Below are 21,548 nucleotides of genomic sequence, written 5' to 3' on the forward strand. Positions count from 1 at the left end.
ATTTCTGCGTCACCTGATTGCAGAGGAAGTCAGCAAGATCGAGCTTTTCTCTTTTTTTTCTCTTTGTCGTCTGCATCCCAGGCCGACAAGCTTGGGAACACGTCGTAGAAATGCCGGTACTGGCACAAACAATCATGAATAATTGTTGTGTTTGAAAAATAATGCCTTTTCGTAACTTCTCACATGCATAGCAGAAGTATAGAGCTATTTAAGGATGTATCACATATATTTTTATACGGCCCATCATGGCTACTTTTTTGACCTTGAACACAAAGCTCTCCACAAAAAAAAAAAAGAAAGAAGAAGAAAAAAGAACTCGCTGTTTGTCTTTTTCAGGCAATCGGCTTAACCTTGAAAGCTTCAAATATTTGTCGTTACACTATGCCAACCGGGCTAGCATTCTATGTTTAATTTGGCCTTCTGGATTTTTCTGAGTTTCTAAAAAAAAATAGCCAGACTTTGCAATTTCACTCGCTTTTGCCCGGGACAAAAGCACTGGAAGCATTCAAATATTTGAAAAATTAGCTATTTTGGTAGCTACACTACTTCATTCCACTTCAGTCATTCAGACCGTCTGAACGGAGGGATCATGCAGTGTACCTTTGAAAAAAAAAAAAAAAAAAGATGTCGACTGATGCCTTTTAGTTGATCTGGACAGGCAAAATAAGTTGTCACCGAATGCTAGAAAACTTTTTGCAACAGAAATAAACGTGCAGAACGAATTTTGAACTTCAACAAATATGTGAAAACAATTTTCAGCTATATCTGTGATGTTCAAAAAAGCGCTAGTTGATTTGGCGTGGAATGATCCAAAAAGCTCTTGCACAAAAATTCTTCGTAAGAGCAAATCCCAGCCATTCTGATGCTGAACATATTATTAGCGAAGGTGGCCAGCCGATGTAAAATGTCACTTACGAACAAATAGATTTGTGAATTCGGCCCCCATTCGCGTAAGTTCTCCCGAAATGGTCGCGTAGAACATCCATGCTCCCGAAGCTTCGGAAGAAAATGAGCCCAATGACTTAATCTGTACAACACGTGGCTTCATGCACTTCAATTGGTACATCACTCGTAAATGAAGCGGGGCGCGCCGCGCCGTCGAAATCACGGTAATTAAAGAGCGCCGAGAGCCGCGAAACCTCATTAATTGGCGGTTACACCGTCGGAGCCCGTCTCCTGCCAAGGTATCTTCTCCGCCGAACAGGGTTCGATCCGCGTCGCCCAGCTGCGTGAAAAAGGCAACCGCACCGGTGCGCACGAGCGAGCGCTCGCGCGCCAGCTCGAACCGTTACGTCGTCCGGTGACGTAACAGCCGTGAACCAATCGCGCCTGCCGGATTCTCCTCTCTGCGAGCTCTTGACTCGCGGCGGCTGCGATACAAAAACGAAACCACTTGCAGACGACGCCGGCAAATCTAGATTACACCTCTCGCGGGGAGAGCTCACGTCGCGCACAAGCGACGACAGTGTTCGTCTCCATTATCTCACCTCGTTTTCTTTTTCTTTTTTAAACCTTGTTTCCTCTCGCCATCGCAAGGAAGAATCTCCCATTATTTTGTTCGCACTCGAAGGAGCAAGTGCGGGGACTGCTACTTCGGGCGCCGCTACGCGGACTTGGAAGAAGAAGATATCTCCGTTACAGCCAGGCGGGTGCTCGACGTGTAGGCGGACTTGTTTGCTTGGCCATTATTATTGTTATTATTACTTTGCTGACCTGCTGACATTTCTGCGAGTCGCTTGCATTGTGAAGTGCGCGTCGACATTTGCGAGTCGTACCCACGATGTTGGACAGCGCAAAGATCAAGAACGCCGTAGTGCGTGAAGTCCTCGCTGAACTGCTGGGAACGTTCGTTCTTGTGGTGAGCGAAGATGCTTCTGTATTTACTCCATTGCTCTTACCTGACTTTCATCTCGTTGTCGGTTCTCCCTTCTGACAGCTTATTGCGAGACGTGTCGTGTTGCGAGCGCGTTAGGATATACGTACTTAGCACGGAGTACTCGCGTTGTTACAAATTTCAGTGGAGCGCTCGGTCGCGCAAGCCGCTGCTTGAGTCAAGCAACCTTTTTAAATCGAATGGTAATTATACCGTTAATGTCTTTCACGACCTTCTTTCCGTAGTCGGCACGACCAGTTACTAAATGTAGCCAAATATACTTTTGCTCCCCACTCCTCTTACCGTAGTGATAAGTGTCCCATGTCACTTGCGAACACTTTGTGTATATAGTATGTATATCAACGAAAATACACGTTGTTACTGGAGCATGCAGGGAACGTTTCAACGAAGAGGGCAATCTGGCCTGGCTGAAGTCCTCCCACTGGTGAAAAAGGATTAAAAAAAGTCAAATCTGCATACCGGAATTCCACGCGTGATCAAAGAAACAGAATGTGTGTAGTCCGGCTATTTCTCAAAGCTTTATTCTTAAGCGGAAGCGTTATGAATGTGTGCTTTTTTTTACTGTTTTTTACGATCGATGATTCCTGGAATTTATTAAGGCGTAGAAGTGTAGAGGAGTATAATTTATTTACAGAGAGACAGACAGGTTGATCGAGCGCGTGCTTTCTATATGCCTGGAATAAAGGTTGCAACGTTGTTGATTACAGTCTTCAATAATACTCCAGCTCACTGAACATGTACAAATTTCATTTGTTGCAGATTTTCCCTATTTTCTTTCTTCTCATAATTTTTTAGACAGTGCAGCCATCTTTATATGCAATGAAGATGGCGTTCTTGTAGTGAAAGAAAAGCGAAGTGCGTCGTATGTTAACCGAATGAGCCACCTTCCATTGCAACTTTTAATATCATACAATTCACATTTGTATATCGTTCGTGATTAAAGTTCTCGCGTCCAGAAGGAAGTTTGTTCAGTTACAATACGGACACTGTTTTCCGCGCAACGTCCGTGGAGCATGCTCAGAGACGCGCTCACGCTCAACGCTTTCGAAGATAACATTAAATTCGGGAGTCTAACTTCGCGAATCTGCACAGTGGATTGTCTGAGACACCGCAGCGGTGGACTCCAGATAAATTTAGACTCCATGGGGTTCTCTTGCGTGCGCCTCAATATAAGCACACGAGCGTTTTTTTGAATTTCACCCACATAGAAATGCCGGTAGTCGATCCCGTGAGCTCGTGCTCAGCAGCAAAACGCCGTGGCCACTGAAGTATACCTCGATCGGCGAGTACTCTCGAATATCCCTCCTTCAGTCCCGGATACACACCTTTGATGTCTCTGAGAAACTTTGTAAATGAGACTATAGCATGAAACTAATTTTGTTTCATAGATCGGTGCTCCTGTGCGTAAATAGACATTACTCCGGCAGAAAATGGGAAAATGGACCTATATAACAGCGTCGAACAGATCAGTGCAGTACATACAGGCAACAAGCCTATGACTTGGGTTGAATTAGAGGTACATGTTTGTTGTTACTGTTCTATAGCCTCTTCTCTTTTCATACGTATTGTCGTAATGCCCCTCCTGCTTGGGCCAAGAAACTGGCCTCGAATATGGTCATATATATATATATATATATATATATATATATATATATATATATATATATATATATATATATATATATATATATATATATATATATATATATATAAACAGACGGGAAGTTAATCCGTCAATTTATTGAGGCGCTACAAGGGGCAAGAACAAAAGAAGAAAGAAAGAGAGAAAGAATGGAAGAAAGACTAGTTCGCATAAGCACATGACCTATAAGACAGTGGATTGAGGTAAGAAAGAAAGGAAATAAAATAATAAAGAACATACCAATTTGAAAATAATAAAATATTAAGGGTTCTTGCTAAGAAAAAGCTATTGATCGCTTGAAAAGCAGATAATTTGACTGGGGAGACATCGATTCTACCTAGTGATTAGCAGTCGTTCACCAATAATGCGAGCAGTAAACTCTGGGTAATGTTAGTAGTAAAGGTGCATATACTGTTGCACCTTTTCTCACCACTCTTCTTACGTTATAGAATACGAGAGGGAAATGTTTATTATATGCAATGAGGCTGACTCTACGAAGAGCTGTCCACTCTGTCCAGTTTCAGAACACTGCCAGATAGAAAAGATAGTGTTTAAGAAAGGAGGAAAAATAATATTAATAAGAGAAAAGAAAAGAAGATTGCAGAGCCAGATCCGGTGATGTACAACGGGTAGGTGCGGCGAATAGGGGGAATCGGCGCTTTTATTTCTTTTCGCATAAGTGGCTTGGAATATCGGGCCTGAAAGGATTCGTATACAGTGTAAGCACATTACCTTCAGGCCCCGAAGCACAGAAAGAAGCTCCGGTAAGTGTACAGGGACTCAGGAAGAAAGGAAAGAGGGTGTTGTCAGCTGAGTCCTCAGTTCACGCGGGCTTGCCACATATCTTCATCGACGCGCATAGCAGTTATTCGGAGCATGCATCGTAAATGATGCCCTTTGAAAATACGTATAGTTTTCGTAGCCCATTCGTTGACACTCAGCGACTTACTTTACAAGCGAAACTCAACCTGCTAGACAATAGAGTGCTCTCAGAAGAAAAGATCCTTGGACCATGACCTATGCGTTCTTGCATGCAAATGGCCACAAAAGCCCTTCTGCGTTTCTTGAAGGACACTGGATTATATGAACGCTTGTGACAGTGGAGATGCCTCTGCGACTGACTGTGAATGACTAACTATTATTTTTCTTTTCTCTCCTTATCTGTTCTTAACCTTTCCCCTCCCCCAGTGTAGAGTAGCCAACTGGGCACGTCCTTGGTTAACCTCCTTACCTTTCCCTCTTCTTTCCTCTCTCTCTCTCTCTCTCTCTCTCTCTCTCTCTCTTTGTCCAGTGTTAAAGAGAACGCGTAGTTCAAATTCTACCACTGATTACCGCTGAGATATGGTGCAAAAGCCCCTAGTCTAATTTCTCGTGTGTGACCGAACGTCCAGATGATTATATCAGCCGCTTTTACCCGATAAAGGTGAATAAATGCTAAAGTTGGCTTTATTACTAGTTAGGCGTTCCCTCTGGTGGTGGATCGTACTATGCATCTGTTGTACACGGCAGAGGTTAAACGCAAACCTACACACCTCAACAACGGTCGGGGTTCTGCGAGAGGCAAATGCCTACTACATAAGTCTTCGCAAAACTATATACTTTGTGCGTCAGTATTATGCGCGACGTACCGTCACAGCTGTTCACTCTAAAGGCAGAAGAAAAAAAAAGTTATGTGAACGTTAATGTCACATTCGAAGCCTATCTTTCAACGGCTGCAGCAAAAGCAACCGTAATGCATATATTTGAATTGACGTAGACTTCCGTCGACCTTTACGCAAAGGACCACATCACGGAGGAGTGCTCGTCTACGTCGACGCGGACTTCCCGAACACAAATGGCAGTGGTACGACATGCACCGTGGGTACGATGGCCACGACTGAAGCATCGCTACACGCTCGACCGCGCTGTCCATCACCGGGGAGCGTCCCGTTTCCGTTTGACCAACGGTCTGTCCCCCCCCCCCCCCCCCCCCCCGCTGCCGCCACTCCCCTCTCCTAACGAGAGGCGGTCGCGTCACCACATCGCTCTGACAAACTAAGGGGAGGTCGACCTTGAGGCATCGCGCTGTTTCAGCCGGAAAGTGAATGGAAAGGCCGAACGCGCGCCACGGGGGTCGTTCGCAAGAGTCTCTACATACGTGGGGTCGGATTCGCGGGGCTTTTCGTTATAGCGAGAGTTGCTTCTCAGTCGCCAGCCGCCTTCGATATAATGATGTGTGTTCAGCATCACGATTTACGGGCGTCTGCTTTTACCGAATGGGTCTAGCGTAAAAACTTTTTTTTCTCGTTAATGTGGGCCCGCAGGGCCACGGGACGTATAATTAAAAGACGGTTATAAGCCTGGGGGGGGGGGGGGGGGGGCAAATGATAAAGGAGAGATAGGGAGGTTAACCATTACTGAGCCCGGTTGGCTACCCTACACTGAGGAAAAGAAAAAAGGGACGGCAAGATTAAAAGAAGAAGAGAAAGTCTACTGGGGATATCGTTCGGTCACTCAGTCCGGATCACAGACGCTGACTCAATCCAGTAGCTTTCAAATACCGCCTGGAATGTTGTCTGAGCAGATGCGACCTAATCTAGGTATGACTTCAATACATCAAGTGGGATGTATGCCCTATACTCTGCTGCTACATGCTGCTATACCATGTAGCAAGTAATTGAATGTGCTAATTAGCGTAAGTTCGTTAAATCTCACTGCGATTTATTGCGCGAGTAACGTACATCTAATCGATTTTGAGGTAACAAAACGACGGTAGAGAGAGAGATAGAGAGAGATAGAGAGAGAGAGAGAGAGAGAAAAGAGACGAGAACGGCAGGGAGTTTAACCGGAAGACAGATATGGCTTCTCTGAGCAGGTCTTCGAGGTTCCGTTTCACAAACATATAAGTTGTTCAAAGAATCTCGCATGCTTCTCAATAATGAGGTTGCGTTCTTTTGAGAGTTCGTCCGAAAGCAGTAAAACGCCCGCTCCTGCATCAAGTAGGGCTTGGCGATACGCCGGCCTAGTGTGTGTGCAGAAGCGAGAGTTCCACTTTGTCCCAGTCGTTTACTGCGTAAACGCAAACCGCAAAGTTTGTACGCCGGACGTAACTTGGACACGTCTAGCTGCCTCCAAACACACCGAGCTACTATGCAGTCCACCACGCCAAGCTAATGGCACCGAAGCGTATTTACTACCAGGCACGGATGATTGAAAACGGTCCACTGCGCGCGACGGAAACGCGAATTAAGGCGCACTAGTGCGTCTCCGGAGGGCTTTCGCCTATAGTTCGTTGTTTCGTGAGTCTTTCCTTTTTTTTTTTGTAGCCTTTGATTGTTTAGTTTTCTTTCGACTTGAATCGTGAAACCCTGGAGAATAGGAACACATGCATGCTGTAGTCGTGTAATTTCCCCTTCATCCATGTCGCGTCTCGTTCCTCACAAAACGGATTACATCACGAAGCACTTAGCCGAGTAGGTGGGCGCGCTATAGAAACGTGTCTGTAACAAGCAACGCCCTCTCCTTTTTAGCCCGGACAAAACGGTCTCGCTAGAAAAGGTGTTGAGTTTACAGCTTTCGCAGCGCGAACGACCGTATTTACGATCTAGGACAAGCGGTGAAACGGGGTAGACGCTTTTATTGCATGTCGTATAACAACCTCAAAAAAAAAAAAAAAAAGAAAGAAAACAGGAATACAGCGGAAATTTTCTGAAACAGAAAAGGCGCACGTACATGGCAAGGAGTCACTGGATTAAGGTAAAGTTAACACTGCTGCACATGCATCGCTCAGATTCCAGACGCATACATAAATACAAACAAAAACGAAGTAAGAGTTGGTGTACAACGTGTGGGAAGCGATTTCAAAGGCCATCAACGCTCTGAGTAACGAAATTAATCTAGCCATTATACGCCGCCGCTGCACCGCAAGTCTCGCGGCCGTAGGCGCCTCCCCGACCGAGCGATGCATTTTCGATAAATCAAAGTCGGGACAAGCGATCATAAATTTGTTACAGCGCCTACGATGCGGGCTCCCTGACAGCTGCAGCGCGAACTCCCCAGTCTTATCTCCACGAAGAAAATGTCTGCATCTCCGCTCTTCCCCACGTCTCGCTAACTTTTTTTTTTCTTTCTTTTCCTTCGTATGCCACGAGGTTGAGGAGGGCGCGGTGGCGGTGATGAAAACGCTCGCACGTCAAGGTATGCACGGACAGAGCCCAGGGAGCAGAACAAAACACAAAACAATGTAAAGTCATTAGAGTCACAAAACGGTAAAAATGGAGAGAGACGAGTCTGCAGCGTCGCGGGGCCCGTTCGTCAATTAAGGTCAGCGACGCCTGGAGCTACGAATAAAGAAAGAAGGAGACACAGTCGAAGGTGCGGGCATTCACTCGTCGAAGTGGCGTCTGAGTAAAAGCCGTGCCCGAATCGAGCCTCGGTCGCAGCTTATGTAGCTGTAACCACGAACCGGCAAACGTTGCTGACGTCGTTGCTTCTCACCGTCTATCTCTCTCTCTCTCTCTCTCTCTCTCTCTCTCTCTCTCTCTTACTTTATGCTTTACCTATTTCAGCGCGCGCTTTGTTTCTCTGTGCCCGTAGGCACTGCAATCTGAGCCAGGGCCGATATAATTAAGGTTGCGGTTTTCATCAACGTTATTTCGAGAATTCGTTGAAACGCACCTCCCGTTGCGGAACGGATGCCTCTGAATCGTTCGCCTTTTCTGGGGCGCACGCCCACGCACTGTGGAACAATTATTCGGACAGCCTTGCGTGTCTGATGCAGTGCAGCGCTCATTTCTGCGTTTCCCGCCTGCATGTCTCCTGTCTCGTCTCTTTGCTGTTTGCGAGTAAGTCGAGGTCGGTGCGAGAACCCGCAGCTGACGACCGGGCGGCAATCTGTTCCCCTCTTAGCTGTCCCTGCGAAGATTCGTTTCGCGCTCGGCGCGATTATTTTCCGACGAAAGGAACCCGCACGGTTAGTCACTCGCTCGGATGACGAGTGCCGACTATTCTATTTGCGCGCGTGCTGGCGTGAAATCAGCCGAGTTAGTGCAGAACAAACACGGCCTACATGAACAGCGTGTGCTACAACACCGCCCACAATCATTGCCACACAAAGGCGGTGTAGGTCTTTCGGGAGCTGCCTTCTTCGTGCAGAAAATAGAACCTTAATTGTGTGTGCGACCGCGCGCTCTAGATAAATCGTGAGGACTTTTAACATTTTGTGCACTCGGACCCAGATTGCCACAACCACTCCCCAATACTACCCCCCCACCCCCACCCCCTATATTTCCAATTATAAATGTGCAATGGTATTATCGGGCTTTTCATTCAGAGAGCTCCTATGTCAGGCCAGGTATAAATCGGCGCCAATGGCGTGAATTCACGCCAACCTTAGGTATTGCTTGACACACTGATTTTCATACTGGATTAGAGAAAATAATGAACTGGAGTAACTTTCACTTGCTGCTTTGGGGGAACAATTTATTGTGTAAGCATGTGACTCCACGCAGGACGTTTCAGTTAGATAAAGAAAGGAAACCAGTGTTGGGCACGGTTCACCCGAACCAACCATTTACGCCTTCCATGGCAGTGAAACAAGCTTCTGTGACGAGCCTTTGTACGAGATAGATAGATAGATAGATAGATAGATAGATAGATAGATAGATAGATAGATAGATAGATAGATAGATAGATAGATAGATAGATAGATAGATAGATAGATAGATAGATAGATAGATAGATAGATAGATAGATAGATAGATAGATAGATAGATAGATAGATAGATAGATAGATAGATAGATAGATAGATAGATAGATAGATAGATAGATAGATAGATAGATAGATAGAGAGGGGGCATTCGAGAAAACAGAAGCGGAAACACTCAAGAGCCCGTATTATTGACATCTGCCTGTGTTCAGCCGCCGATACTATACAGGGCTTCCTTAGCGCATCAACGTTGCGAAATACTGTCATGATGAAACTGGACATAGACGTTGACCAAGGTTAAAAGGATTAAAAACTTGGCGTTTCGGCTCTTACGTGGGAGTCTTCACAAAAAATGCTGTCCCAAGACTTTTCTCTATAGCACTTGCACACGAGTCAAAGCGGCACTTTGACATGCCTTATTTAAGCGTTCTATCACATCCACACCAAGACTGACCGCGAGAAATGTCGATGATTACAAACGTTGTCCAAACGTTCTTTATTCAGTTGTCTGTCTCCTTCCCACCATGACCATACGCGAGAAGCGTCGATTATTACCAAAGTTCTGCACAGAAAAAAGAAAGTCGAAGCAACAACGCCGTTCCATTACAAACTTGATCGATCTACAATATAAACATTGACCACGACATAAAGAGGGAACGCGTGGAAGGAATGCTAATACCAGCTATCAATTCCTCACTCAGTCACATTCTTCGCGTGGTACGTCTCGTAATCGATAGGTTATTCCTCTGCCCGCCCGACGCGCAAAGAGAGCGGGCGAGCGAACGCGAGCGACGTGGTTTTCGCTGGCAGCCGTCCAGGCGACGACACGCGTTGCGCGGAAGGGGCCTCGAGTATAGGCACGATATCGCAGCTGCTCCTGCCCTGCTGTTGCCGCCTCTTCGAAAGAGCCGCCGATCGAGGCGGAGCACTCGTACGCGCGCAAGTTCTCGGCGCCCACATCTCGGGGTGAACCAAGAGCTATTCGTTCCTCATTGGGATGAGGGACGCACTTTCCTGCGATAGATAATGGGTGCGAGAATCCTACTGAACATCTCCTCCGCATACGTCTCCGCTATGACTATACCAGCGTCTTCTACTTCGCGCCAATTATAATCACGTAGATTCAAGATCGTTCACGGCGACAAAGTTGCTTAGGCCGCCGTGCAAGATGCCTCACAAGCACCAGAAAGCAATGCGTGCATTGCTGTAGCTCCTGAAGTCGACAGACCTCAATGAGTGATTGTAGCTTAGACGTGTGCCTTCGGACGAAGCGGTACCCCCAGTATCTCTTCCTATCCCTTATCGCCCCGTATGCCAGCGTAGGATAGCAAACCGGATCTGCGTTTAGTTGACTTCCGTGCCTTTCCTTCGTTTCTCTCTCTCTCTCTCTCTCTCTCCGCTAGTGAAATAGTTCTTGCGGTTTGTTACGTGATTGACCAGAGCTGTTGAAAGAGCAAAATTACAGAATATTTAAAGAAAATTGGTGAACGTAAATCTGATTGCCCGGCTGATCTGTCGTAGCACTCGCAGCCCCTGCGGGCTCGCGTCAGGCCAAGCTCATCGAGGCGATTGTCACTCTCGATTGGGTCGATCAGCATCGGAATAGCTCTCCAGGTTGTCATTGCTCGATACATACCCATCAGCATAGTGCAGATCTCCCTCCTAGATTTTCTCAAAAAGGACAGACAGCAAGAAAGACATTTTCAAAAATTCCGAGGACACCTAAGCACTTCTTATGAGTTGCGAATTGAACGCCACTGAGCGGTCCTTCGATTTTTTCGCTTCGAGTAATGTTTTCGAGTTTCGCTGCGAGGTATGTTATCAAGTTTTGCGATTAAATTGGTGTGGGTTATTATTGGTGCGGGTTAAAGACTGTGGTGTTGGCAGCGCAGGCTACGTGCTGCCAAAGCCAGCAAGAAGCAACAGCGTGCGGTACCAACGCCACATGTAACCGACGTCCTGCGCGACGAGAGACCGAGGAAGCAGCAGCGGCCACCAAAGCCGGCAGGCGCGCGCAGCAGCTAAGCCCAGTGGGGGTGAGAGAGAGAGAGAGAGATACGGTGCGCTCATGACGTGGCATCGCAGCCAATGGGAATTTAGGTACCGTTCCGCTGCTACAGACTCCAGCTGTTTTGCTCAATGGGCCATTTGATGCTTAACAACAACAGCAACTTCTGCACGGTGTGCTAAAGGGAACGCACCTAATCTGAGCATGAGCTAACTTTCATCTGTGGCGAGTCTGGAAACGTTCAGCTTCGCGGCAGATGACTTGTGGAAGATGGCACCTGCTCCTTTCTATGTGCCTGCGAACTACATCGGCCGTACTGATGCAGATACAAGCAATTGCAGCACGCACGGAAGATGTGAGCCACGTACGTTAACGTTCCCTTTGACAATGGACCTACCGGCACGTTTAAGCAGAACGCGAAGCTCACGACTTATGCTACATCAAATTAAAATCATTCATTGCGCGAAAAGAAGTTTGGCAATGACACCGCTTCTCTTAATCGAACGGATATCCAAGGACGGCCCTCGTCAAATAACCCCCCCCCCCCCCCCCCGGCCTTGTCACTGCTGTGAACGGTAGCCGATTCGATTCCCTCAGCGCCTCGCGTGGAGGGTGGAGAGCTAAAACAAAATTGTAATCAGCGAAGCGAAAGTAACGAAATGACTATACACGCTGACGCTCAGCCTTGTTCAAAAAGTAACTAGACGCGTAACACAATCCGCAATGGTTGGCACTTTCTCCTTGTCTAAGCACTTTGCTAAGGTCGACATCTCGCGCTGACAGGGCCTTGAGCGACAAGGACTACAGAGGACGCGGACGGCATACGGCCACACAGTATACGTGGGCGGTTTACAGAATAAGGTACCCGTGGTTTGGAGCCGCCACTCGTCGATAAGTTGCCAGGCCAAATGCGCAACTCTTTCTTAATGTTTTCAAAGGTTTTCTTAAGTACGTTAACCAACCACATGTGAGTAAAAAATCCGGGCAATTTCCCGCGCATTCAGTGTCTCATGTAGCCCTTTGAGAACTGGGCACTGAGAAATTTCTCCATATTCTCGAATTCGCCATCTGGTCAGCTCTTATAGGCTCAAGGGCGGCTACGTCTTCTTTGATTGGCTCAAAACGCAAAGATGGTGGAATTAGATAACATGGTCACATTTGACCATGTTCAGAGTAGCAGTACACGCATTACTTCATGTTAAACCCAATAAACTTTTCTTTTTTAATCCTTAGATCTGAGGTACCATGCTAAGTGCGTGACATCAGCCTAATCTCTATATCACTAATTAAAGTCTCCCTTGTTCATAACCTGCACCCATACTACAGTACAGATCCTAAATTCCGAGGACACGTAAGAATTTGTTATGAGTTGTGAATGCGAAAGAATTAATGTCCAATTGAATGCCGCTGAGCGGTCCTTTGAGTTTCGCCCAAATGCAAAAAAAAAAGAAAGATAAGGAAAGAAAAAGAAAATGAAAGAAAACCGTTTAATTTCGATCAAAGACTGAGACGATCACACAAGCATAGGTCTGCGTCACGGTTACACGCTACATTCGGAAGTTAGAATCGCTGACGCAGCGTTCAACACTAACTAGAGCACGACACACACAGTAGTGTATTTAGAAAGACCACACTGAGCCCTGCAGTAAATTGCGCAAGGCTTAGTTAGGTGACAGACACAAGGGTATGTATACAAGTACGCCATTGAGCTCTGCGAGTTTCCCTCAAGGCAACCGAATCTATACACTTCAGCGATCGCCCCCACAAAAAAAGCGTCGCGTACGAAAGGTCTAAGCCGAGAAACAGCGCCGTCAACAGGGCAAGTAAGCCTCTTGGCGCTTTCATTGACGCATTCTCGCTCCACATTATGCGCACTGCACATGCCCACGACATGGTGCAATTCAGTGGAATAATTTTATAGTCAATCAGATTAGAGGTACCAGGTACCCTCTGCACCATACTCACGTGAATCAACTGCGTCCTTCTAGCACTACAGTCGGACAGGAAAAATCTGTAGGCCTGTGGTTCGTGGTCATTCCGTTACGCGCGTTTTCTCTATTTTCGAGCAGCCGCAATCTAACCAGTAACCGCGTTACGGGTGCAGCTATTTCTTCCACACGTGTATAGTGCCCACGCCACTTCACGTGTGAAATGCCTGCCGCGGTAAGGAACCAACAGCCACGTTTGCCTATCTGGTGCACCCGAAAGCGTGCTTGGCTTTGACACTGGTCTGACAGATCGCTTTTAAATGAGCCGATTTGTTGAAAGCACTCCGCAACGATCGCTCATACAACGTGCACAACGGTGCTGCGTGCGGCGACTACCTGCAGTAGATTGGAGAACAACGAAGCTCTCCGGAGTTGGTGGTTGTGTGTGCGTCACGATTTCGAGCTATTTATTTGGGCAGTCAATTTCTTATCGACAGCTATATAGCCGACTGCGCTCAGGGAATCAAAAATGCCGGGAGCGGTGAACGTGCGTTATCATATACAAGTGGTCGGCCGCACCTTGCAAAGCGAGTGAGTGAGTAATCGCGAGGGCAAGTCAGCTAGCGATGGGTGAGTGATCGAGCGTGCAGGTTTGGTCAGCTCCTGATTGTTTTGTAGTGAGTAAGCGCAAAATGGAGAGTTCGCTCCAAAGTTATTTCGTCGCGGCTAGAATTAACCGATGACGTAGCGAGCAAGAAACTGCACTTATTGAGAAGCATAGAAACCAGATCTGCGACGTTTATTTCCTTCTAGTCTACAGTCTATAACTCTACAGCTAGAGTCCTACAAAGCCGAGCTCGTGAATCGCTTGTTTTCAAAGTTTAGCTTAAATCTGACCCTTCCGTTAACAGCGCCGCGTTATCTGGACAAAATATTGAGGCGACGGATCAGCTCGCCTCAGGCGGCTTTTACAACCGCGTGCGTAACAGTTCCCGTTCACTCCGTCCTCGGAGCTGCCAACCTTACCTGTGTGCTCTTCGATCGCGAACGGCACTCGACGCCGATGGCCGGCATCGGCTTGCAACCTCACCGTCACTTGGGTGCACAGATCGAGCCCGCGGGTGCTACGTGACCCGCCGCCACTCGGGATTAAGATACTGACCCGGTTGCCTATGGTGTGCAGCCAGCGAATCGTATAATTGCGTGACGCCCTGGGCGACTACGCGCATATAAAGGGCGCACGCACAATGACAAGGACAGCGCGGCACACAAGACCATCCAATTAGCATCCTGCGGCTACTAACATCACTCCCCTCCCCTTCACAACACACATGCGCACGCACGCGCGCACGCACGCACGCACACGCGCAAGCACGTATACAGAAGCGCGCGCTTCTGCCCTTGTTGCTCAGCATACTTCAACTATACCCGTTCAGCGTCAGCGAAACGTGATTTCTTGAAACCGACATCTCGATCGCCCCGCAGTTGATACGCAGCAGTAATGCGCTTCGGCTGATAGACAGGTTTTGATTCGCGACCGACCAACGAGCGAGCCATCCGATGGACCGCAGGCATGTACTGCTCCAAGAGACCACTTTCGTAACGTCAACCGGACAAAACGGGGCACTTGCGTTATTTTCTCTTCCTGCGATACTATGTCGGAGATCTTCTCGCCGATAAATGCAAGAAGATCTTGACTGCTTTGAGAAATGTGCTGGCGTCACACAAACGCCGAGAAGCTTTCGCCCGTCATGGTTAGCCGGTATTCTTGCGATACTCACTGTATGGTGAGAACATAGGAAATATGTTCATATTGCTGCGCCTAAAAGTATAGAAATTAAAAAGGAGGCCCAGTAGAAAAGCCATCAGCTGATAACCGAGACACTTGCAGGCTCAGTGCGAAAAGACAATAGGCGATTGGAAGCAACATTCGCCTGAATCGAAGCGTTAACTAGAACACCTGTGCCTAACAGAGAAGGTTCTATTGTGCACTATTTTTATGCAGCCAAAACGGAACTACGACTACATTAAGCCACAGCTTAAAGGCGACCAGGGCAGATTCTTCGTCCACATCTCCTTGTCTTATTTGAACAAATGATATTTATCCCTCATCAATGGCTGAAGTGCTGCATAACTTAAATAAAGGTTACACAATCTGACTGAAAAAGGAAGGCGTGGTACTTAAGTAATCTCCAAGTTGGAGGTGCTGCGGTATGAAGAGAATACACAACATTCAGTTTCTTTCTTTGCTCCATATTTGGCGAATGATTTCGGTTCTCCAGACGGTGGTGGTGGTAAACTTTATTGAAAGGGGGAAGGGTAAAGGGGGACGTGGCTGAGGGATCGGGCTCAAGTAAGGCCCTGGGCCTGCTTGGCCTTCTCCGCCCAGTCCACCAGTTCAAGCTGTCGGTAGACGTCCCCGGAACTGAGCCAGGCTGTCCAGTCAGTCTCGCTGCTGACGGGGGATGAGGAAACGGGAGGGAGGTGCATTCCCACATTATGTGTGTGAGTGTTCCTGTTTGTGAACAGAGCCTAGACGGTGGATATCAGAGGTCACCGTATCTGCATCTGCGATTTCAACGACCACATCAAAAACACAACACAGTCTGCGTCGCCCAAAAGCCACTGTGTGCGCTGAAATGAAAACGGCAGCACTATACTCGTCGCCAGTGTACGCAGAAATTAACCGTTCCACGTATTCGTCATCCCCTTTCTTGTTCACTTGCGCATTCAAAATTACCGTGCAGCAAAAAAATGCACGAATCAGTTGCACGTGTCTTCTCTCTCTCTCTCTCTCTCTCTTTTCTGATGCCTTTCTTTTCGCCACATAGCCACTCCAACAGTGCACCAAGCTTTCTGGGCGAATGTGGCCCGCGCACCCTTCGACCACCCAGCTTCTACGCATTGTGCAAGAAAGGGAACGGCGATGGCGGTATCGTGTAGCGCGTTTTCAACAAAAGGAGCTCTGGACGATGCCGCTATATAGCCACGACTTAGAAACGAGCGCTGCGTGCTGGCTTCGCCGAGCAGCATATGCGGTGCAGGCAATTAATCTTTCCGCGGCATAATACTCCCGTTATGTTATGGAGCTGTGCAACCATACTTTATCATACTCTCAACACAAAGCAGCCAGCGCAGGGTGGCCGAGAGCGGCACATCGCCGAGTCTCTGGTCGCGTCAGCCGTGCGAGAAACAGCTGCTCCGCAAAACGGCGGCGAACCTGCGCGCAGAATCTCCCGGTTAACCGCGCGACGATCGTAGTAATCTACGGGCTTATGCAGGGAATTCGTCGAACACGCCTCCAAAGCTGCGCGCGATCGAGATTCTTATTGGTTGTGTTGTTTTTGTTGTCTTCTCGTTCTATCCCGCCGTGGTTGCTCAGTGGCTATGGTGTTGGGCTGCTGAGCACGAGGTCGCAGGATCGAATCCCGGCCATGGCGGCCGCATATCGATGGGGGCGAAAACACCCGTGTACTTAGATTTCGGTGCACGTTAAGGAACCCCAGGTGGTCGAAATTTCCGGAGTCCTCCACTACGGCGTGCCTCATAATCAGAAAGTGGTTTTGGCACGTAAAACCCCATAATTTTTTCTCGTTCTATACCTAGGGCGCACGCCGTTCTCGCATACGAAGCATGCTGGATTCTGCTCGCTTCGTTTTATTTCACTGTCTCGGAAATTTGCACTGACGTGCCTGAGATCCCCTACCTCTGATACATCAGTGGATAGTGTCTTCGAAAGTGGTTCCGCGACATTCGGCGAAACGCAGTGAAAAAGGCTGGGATATCGATAACCGCTCAGGCCGAATGAGAAATAACTATTCAATTATAAACGTAATGGTTGACTGCGCGAGTAAGAGTTGCACACTGTATGGATCTTCACACTTCTGTAGAGTGAAATATTGCAAGTGCTTGTTAGCTAATACGTAAAATATGGAAGAAAAGTGTATCGTGAGCTTAACCGCAGCAAAAGCTGCTCGGTGCGCGCTAGGTGTTGATATCTAACAGAATGCACAACTGAATGCATATTTTAGACTGCGCAACAATAGGTATCGAGTCTCGTGGATAAAGGTACACTCAAAGTCACGAGTTTTCGGCTCACGCGCTCGCACTTGCGCCTGCGACGACTTGCGCACATTTCGTACGTGCAGCGTATACTCGAAGGTCCTGTAAAACAAAACATCCTCGTTGGCCAATGCACGACAAGGAGGTATTGCGCCGTCTTCCGTCGCACGAGCGGCCACGAGATGAATTTCACAAGACGCGTCTCACGCGATATTTAGCACCATTCCCGCGGTACGCCTCTCGGCTATGCGCTTGCTGGGACAAAACAGACTCCGAAAATATATATATATATATATATATATATAGCAAACCCGATGAATAAACTAACGACCACACCCGCTTTATGGTGTTGTCGTTGGGAACACGGACGCCAAATGGAACCACGGGGTAATGGTCATTTGGAAGCACCTGCCTGGCACACGCGTGCATTATTCGAGGGGACAAGACCGCTTCGGTATACGGCATAGCAGAGTCATCGGATACAGAGCTCCAATGGTGGAACTCTCGTAAGAGGGACCGTTCGGCGCCAACAGTCAACAAACAAGCGACGGAAACGTGCACGTACTCGCTTCAGCAAAGAACCGTTAACTAGTCTTTTTTTTTTTTTTACAACGCGACTCCTGACGGGCTCTGTGAACGAAGGAAACACACACACACACACACACACACATACACGCAAGGGTGAAAGGCGAATTCAGCAAACACGTTGCCTCCCGGAATGCAACGTCCGATGCAAACGACGCTCCCGCACAACAGACTCGCGCCTTGTGCTCGCGAACTGCGCCGCGGACGCGCTTGCCGTGTGAACGGTGCGGACGCGACGCGAAAGCGGGTCACATGGCGGCGCGCCATCGAGCACTGCACGTGCACAGTGTGTGCGGTGCACTGGACACACGCGCACATTGTGCCCGTGCAAGCCCCGACGGCGCCGTCGGATGTAATCGGCCGGGAACCACCGCGGACGGCGACGCAGAATGTTTGCCCGCAAACGGCGGCAGACAATGAGAAACGGGCATGCCTGCATATATGGGCAGAGAGAGAAACGAGGCGATGACCGTTTGCGGCTCTCTTCTCGCTTATCTCGCAGGTAATACGAGCCTCTATTAAGAGCGTCGGCGCTCCGCGGTGTGCATCTGGCGAAGGGGTCACGATAAATAAATTCGCCGGTTTCGGCGCGAGAACTTTTGCCCAACTGCTTGTCTTGGCGAAAAGCACCGTCTGGCCTTCTTTCCGTGATGTCCCTGAACTGTTCCCGATGCTTCTTTGAATTCAAAATGTCTTCACTAAAATCATGGCGACGATGGAGAAATGCGAGCGCCTTTCTGCTTGGCCGCCTCAACATTATCGGTGGGACGATACTATGTGATCACGATCGCTCACGAGCGCATCTATGTTTGCTGAGGTACAGACCATTGCTCCGCGCTGAAGGTTTCAGCCACGAAGCCGGTGCTTTTTATTCCAACTTGTGTGGCTCTTCATGAACTTCTGTATTTGTTTGACGTTGTGTAGAATCCTCATGCCCCTGAAGAGGTGTCCATTGTGCCGCACGTAATTCTGTGCCGAGATATTGCGCGATGATCACGATTCGATCGTGTGTCCTTACTGTCTTTCCCTATCTCTCTCTGCTTTATCTTTCTACTTCCCCCTTTCTTCAGTGCAGGACAGTAAGCTGCAGATTTTACGTTCTGGTTAATCTCCCAGCCTTTCTCTTTTCTTGCGTGTTTCTCTCTTTCTCGTCTCTCTACGCGCAGACCCACGATCGAGTCCTGGCTGGGACGCTGCACAGAGGGATGTAAGGCACGTCGTAGTAGAGGGCGCTCCGGATTGATATGGCCGTCTGGTGGCTTGAGGCATAGCATGGCAGATGAAGAATTAGACGACCTGCGCTCCGTTTCCGAGATCGCACAAGCCATCACCGGATTTCAACGCTTTTATAAAAACGTATCATTTTGCCGTCCGACTACGTGACAAGATTGGCCCCCTTGTGTTCTTTAACCTGCACTCAAAGCATGGTAAGGGTGCTTCCTGGCATGCCACCGGAATGAAGCCGTTGCTATTGAAGAATCGAAACCACCGCATCGTGCTCATCAGCAGAACGTCACAGGCACTTTTCATGCGATCATAATAGCTAGACAACAGGACATGAGGAGCTCTTCATCGTAAAAAAAGATGTAATGCGAGGGTATACGAGACACTGTATGCCATCAGATATTACACGGACACCGTCCTTACGCGTACAAATCTATCAGTGCGCCCCTGGCCAGCCATAATAAACCGCTGTTCTTGTTATGCCACCAGTGTTGTCCATGCGTGCGCTCACTTTCTCCGATCCCTGTCGTGCCGTCTGGGGGCCTTGGCCCCGTATCGACGGCCAACAAGACACTCGCCCCGGGAGCAGAGCGCGAACCACAGTGCACGGAAGAAAGACACAGAGCCGCCGAAGCGAAGAGATAATAACGATAATGGGCGGCCTGCGGGCAAGTTAAGGGGAGCCCGCCGATTGCCGCCTAAACGGCATCGTCGTGCACGCTAGTCGTCCCTTCGATATTCGACGAACTCGCGTACCAAGTTACGCCTATGAACACGGTTCCGCGCGGTGCACTGCTGAGGTTTCAGAGCCCGCCCACGTGACACGGCGAAGGAGGAGGCAGCGTTCTCTTTTAACCCGGGCCGACCGTGCACAAGACTTGTCCCGCACACGCTGCGTACCCTGAGGGACAGCTGCTTCCGCGAACACCGGTTGGAGCTTTTATGCTTCCCTTCCTTTTTCTTGTGTTGTTTACGACCGTACTTTGCAAAGCGTTCTTGAGAAGTGTAACGGCGCTTTCGTCGCTCTCCACCGCGACGACGGGCGAGGTCGTCAATTTCACTGCGCTTGGTGCGTCCCGAAGGCTACGAGGACGAGTTTGCATACAGTCACTCGCCATTTCTCAGCGTTGCTTGGTAGCTCAGCGGCTATGACATTCTGCCCCTGTAGCAGCAGGGACGTTTCTTAACGTGGGCGAAATGCGATAACACTCGCGTGCTTTCAGACTTTATCATCGTCATCCTCTTCACATTTTTTTTAAGTTTCCCTGCATGACAAAGGCCATTCCCATCCATCTGCACTTATCCCTACATTGCGTTAGCCTATTCCGCTTTTCCCTTACCTTCAGTGTAAGGTAGCAAACCGCACGCCTCGTTTGCTTCATTCCCCTGTCATCCTTTTCTTGCATTCTCTTTCTCTCTCCCCACTGTGCCTGTGAATTAACTTATTTTTGATAACTTGGGAACACTTCGTTATAGCTCAGTGGATATGACGTTGTGCTGCGAAGCACGATGTCCTGGGTGCGATACCGGCCGCGCGGCCGCATTACCATAGGAGACGGGATGAAATGAAAAAAAAAAAAAGCTTTTTTACCGCACATTTGGAGCACGTTAAAGAAGCCCAGGTGGCTAACAATAATCCAGAGTCGCCTACTAAGACGTGCATCATAATCAGATTGTGGTTCTGGCTCGTATATAACTCCAATTTTTTTTTTATATTCGGATTTTTGAGTTGGACTTTCAGTCTTAGGTGCGCACATGCCATACAAGCCCGGATGATCGCAATTTAATTCTAAACCTTGCACCTTGCTTGGCGGCGTATCTCGCACCGTCCAAGAGTCTCTTCGTTAAGGTACACTTCATCAGTCAACCAAATCAGCACAGTCGCCAGTGGTCGCCTGCGTACACTGTAACGAAAATGCTCATAGAGAAGACCTTAAGCAGGCTCCCTGCACTTAGCACCGGGCTAATGACTTCGTGCGCGCATGCGCGCAATGTCCCTCTTCTGTGCTTCCTTCTTACTTGTCGACTTCGTCTTTCATCTCCCCCAGTTAAGGGCAGCAAAGAAGATTTTCCACGTCCCTTTTCTTGCGGCAATCTCCACCTCTTGCAAAATTCGCTGTTGACTAGCGAGTTTGCGTCGTCAATGAAGGCGGCTATTTGCGAATGCGGAAGGGTTGGGGAGCACGGCCTTCGATACGATGTCCGTCCGTCGCTTGTCGCGATGAAAAGCTCCGATAAACGGGCAGCCGACGAATCCTTTACTTTCTCTCCGCCGATTTTGCGTCGTCGAATGCCAACCATTTTGCTTTAGGCGAATGTTTTCGCATGTGTGACCTGGCGCGCGGGCGATCCGAGCTAATCAGAGTCGCGCTCTTTTGAGACGCGCACGTTGAGCCAATAACTTTGTGAGGCGGCACTAAATGCCGAAACAAATATACAGATGATGGCGTGTGCAACTTGCACTCTTCCCCAAACCCTTAGCCGCCTTTATCTGTCTGCTGGAGTCATCTGCGAACTC

The 21,548-nt window shown here is 48.5% G+C and overlaps 1 protein-coding gene across 8 annotated transcripts in view; it reads left to right on the plus strand.

Annotated features, from left to right (window-relative positions):
• The first annotated feature begins 1,401 nt into the window (after positions 1-1,401).
• LOC142571792 (aquaporin-7-like) overlaps positions 1,402-21,548 on the plus strand; it is a 118,616-nt gene continuing 98,469 nt past the window's right edge. For all 8 annotated transcript variants that reach the window (XM_075680405.1, XM_075680407.1, XM_075680409.1 and 5 more), the window contains exon 1: positions 1,402-1,858. In XM_075680405.1, the coding sequence (XP_075536520.1) occupies positions 1,781-1,858 (78 nt within the window). In that variant the 5' untranslated portion in view covers positions 1,402-1,780. The remainder of the gene's footprint in view (positions 1,859-21,548) is intronic.

This window comes from Dermacentor variabilis, chromosome 2, assembly GCF_050947875.1.
Source record: "Dermacentor variabilis isolate Ectoservices chromosome 2, ASM5094787v1, whole genome shotgun sequence".
Lineage (NCBI taxonomy): Eukaryota > Metazoa > Arthropoda > Arachnida > Ixodida > Ixodidae > Dermacentor > Dermacentor variabilis.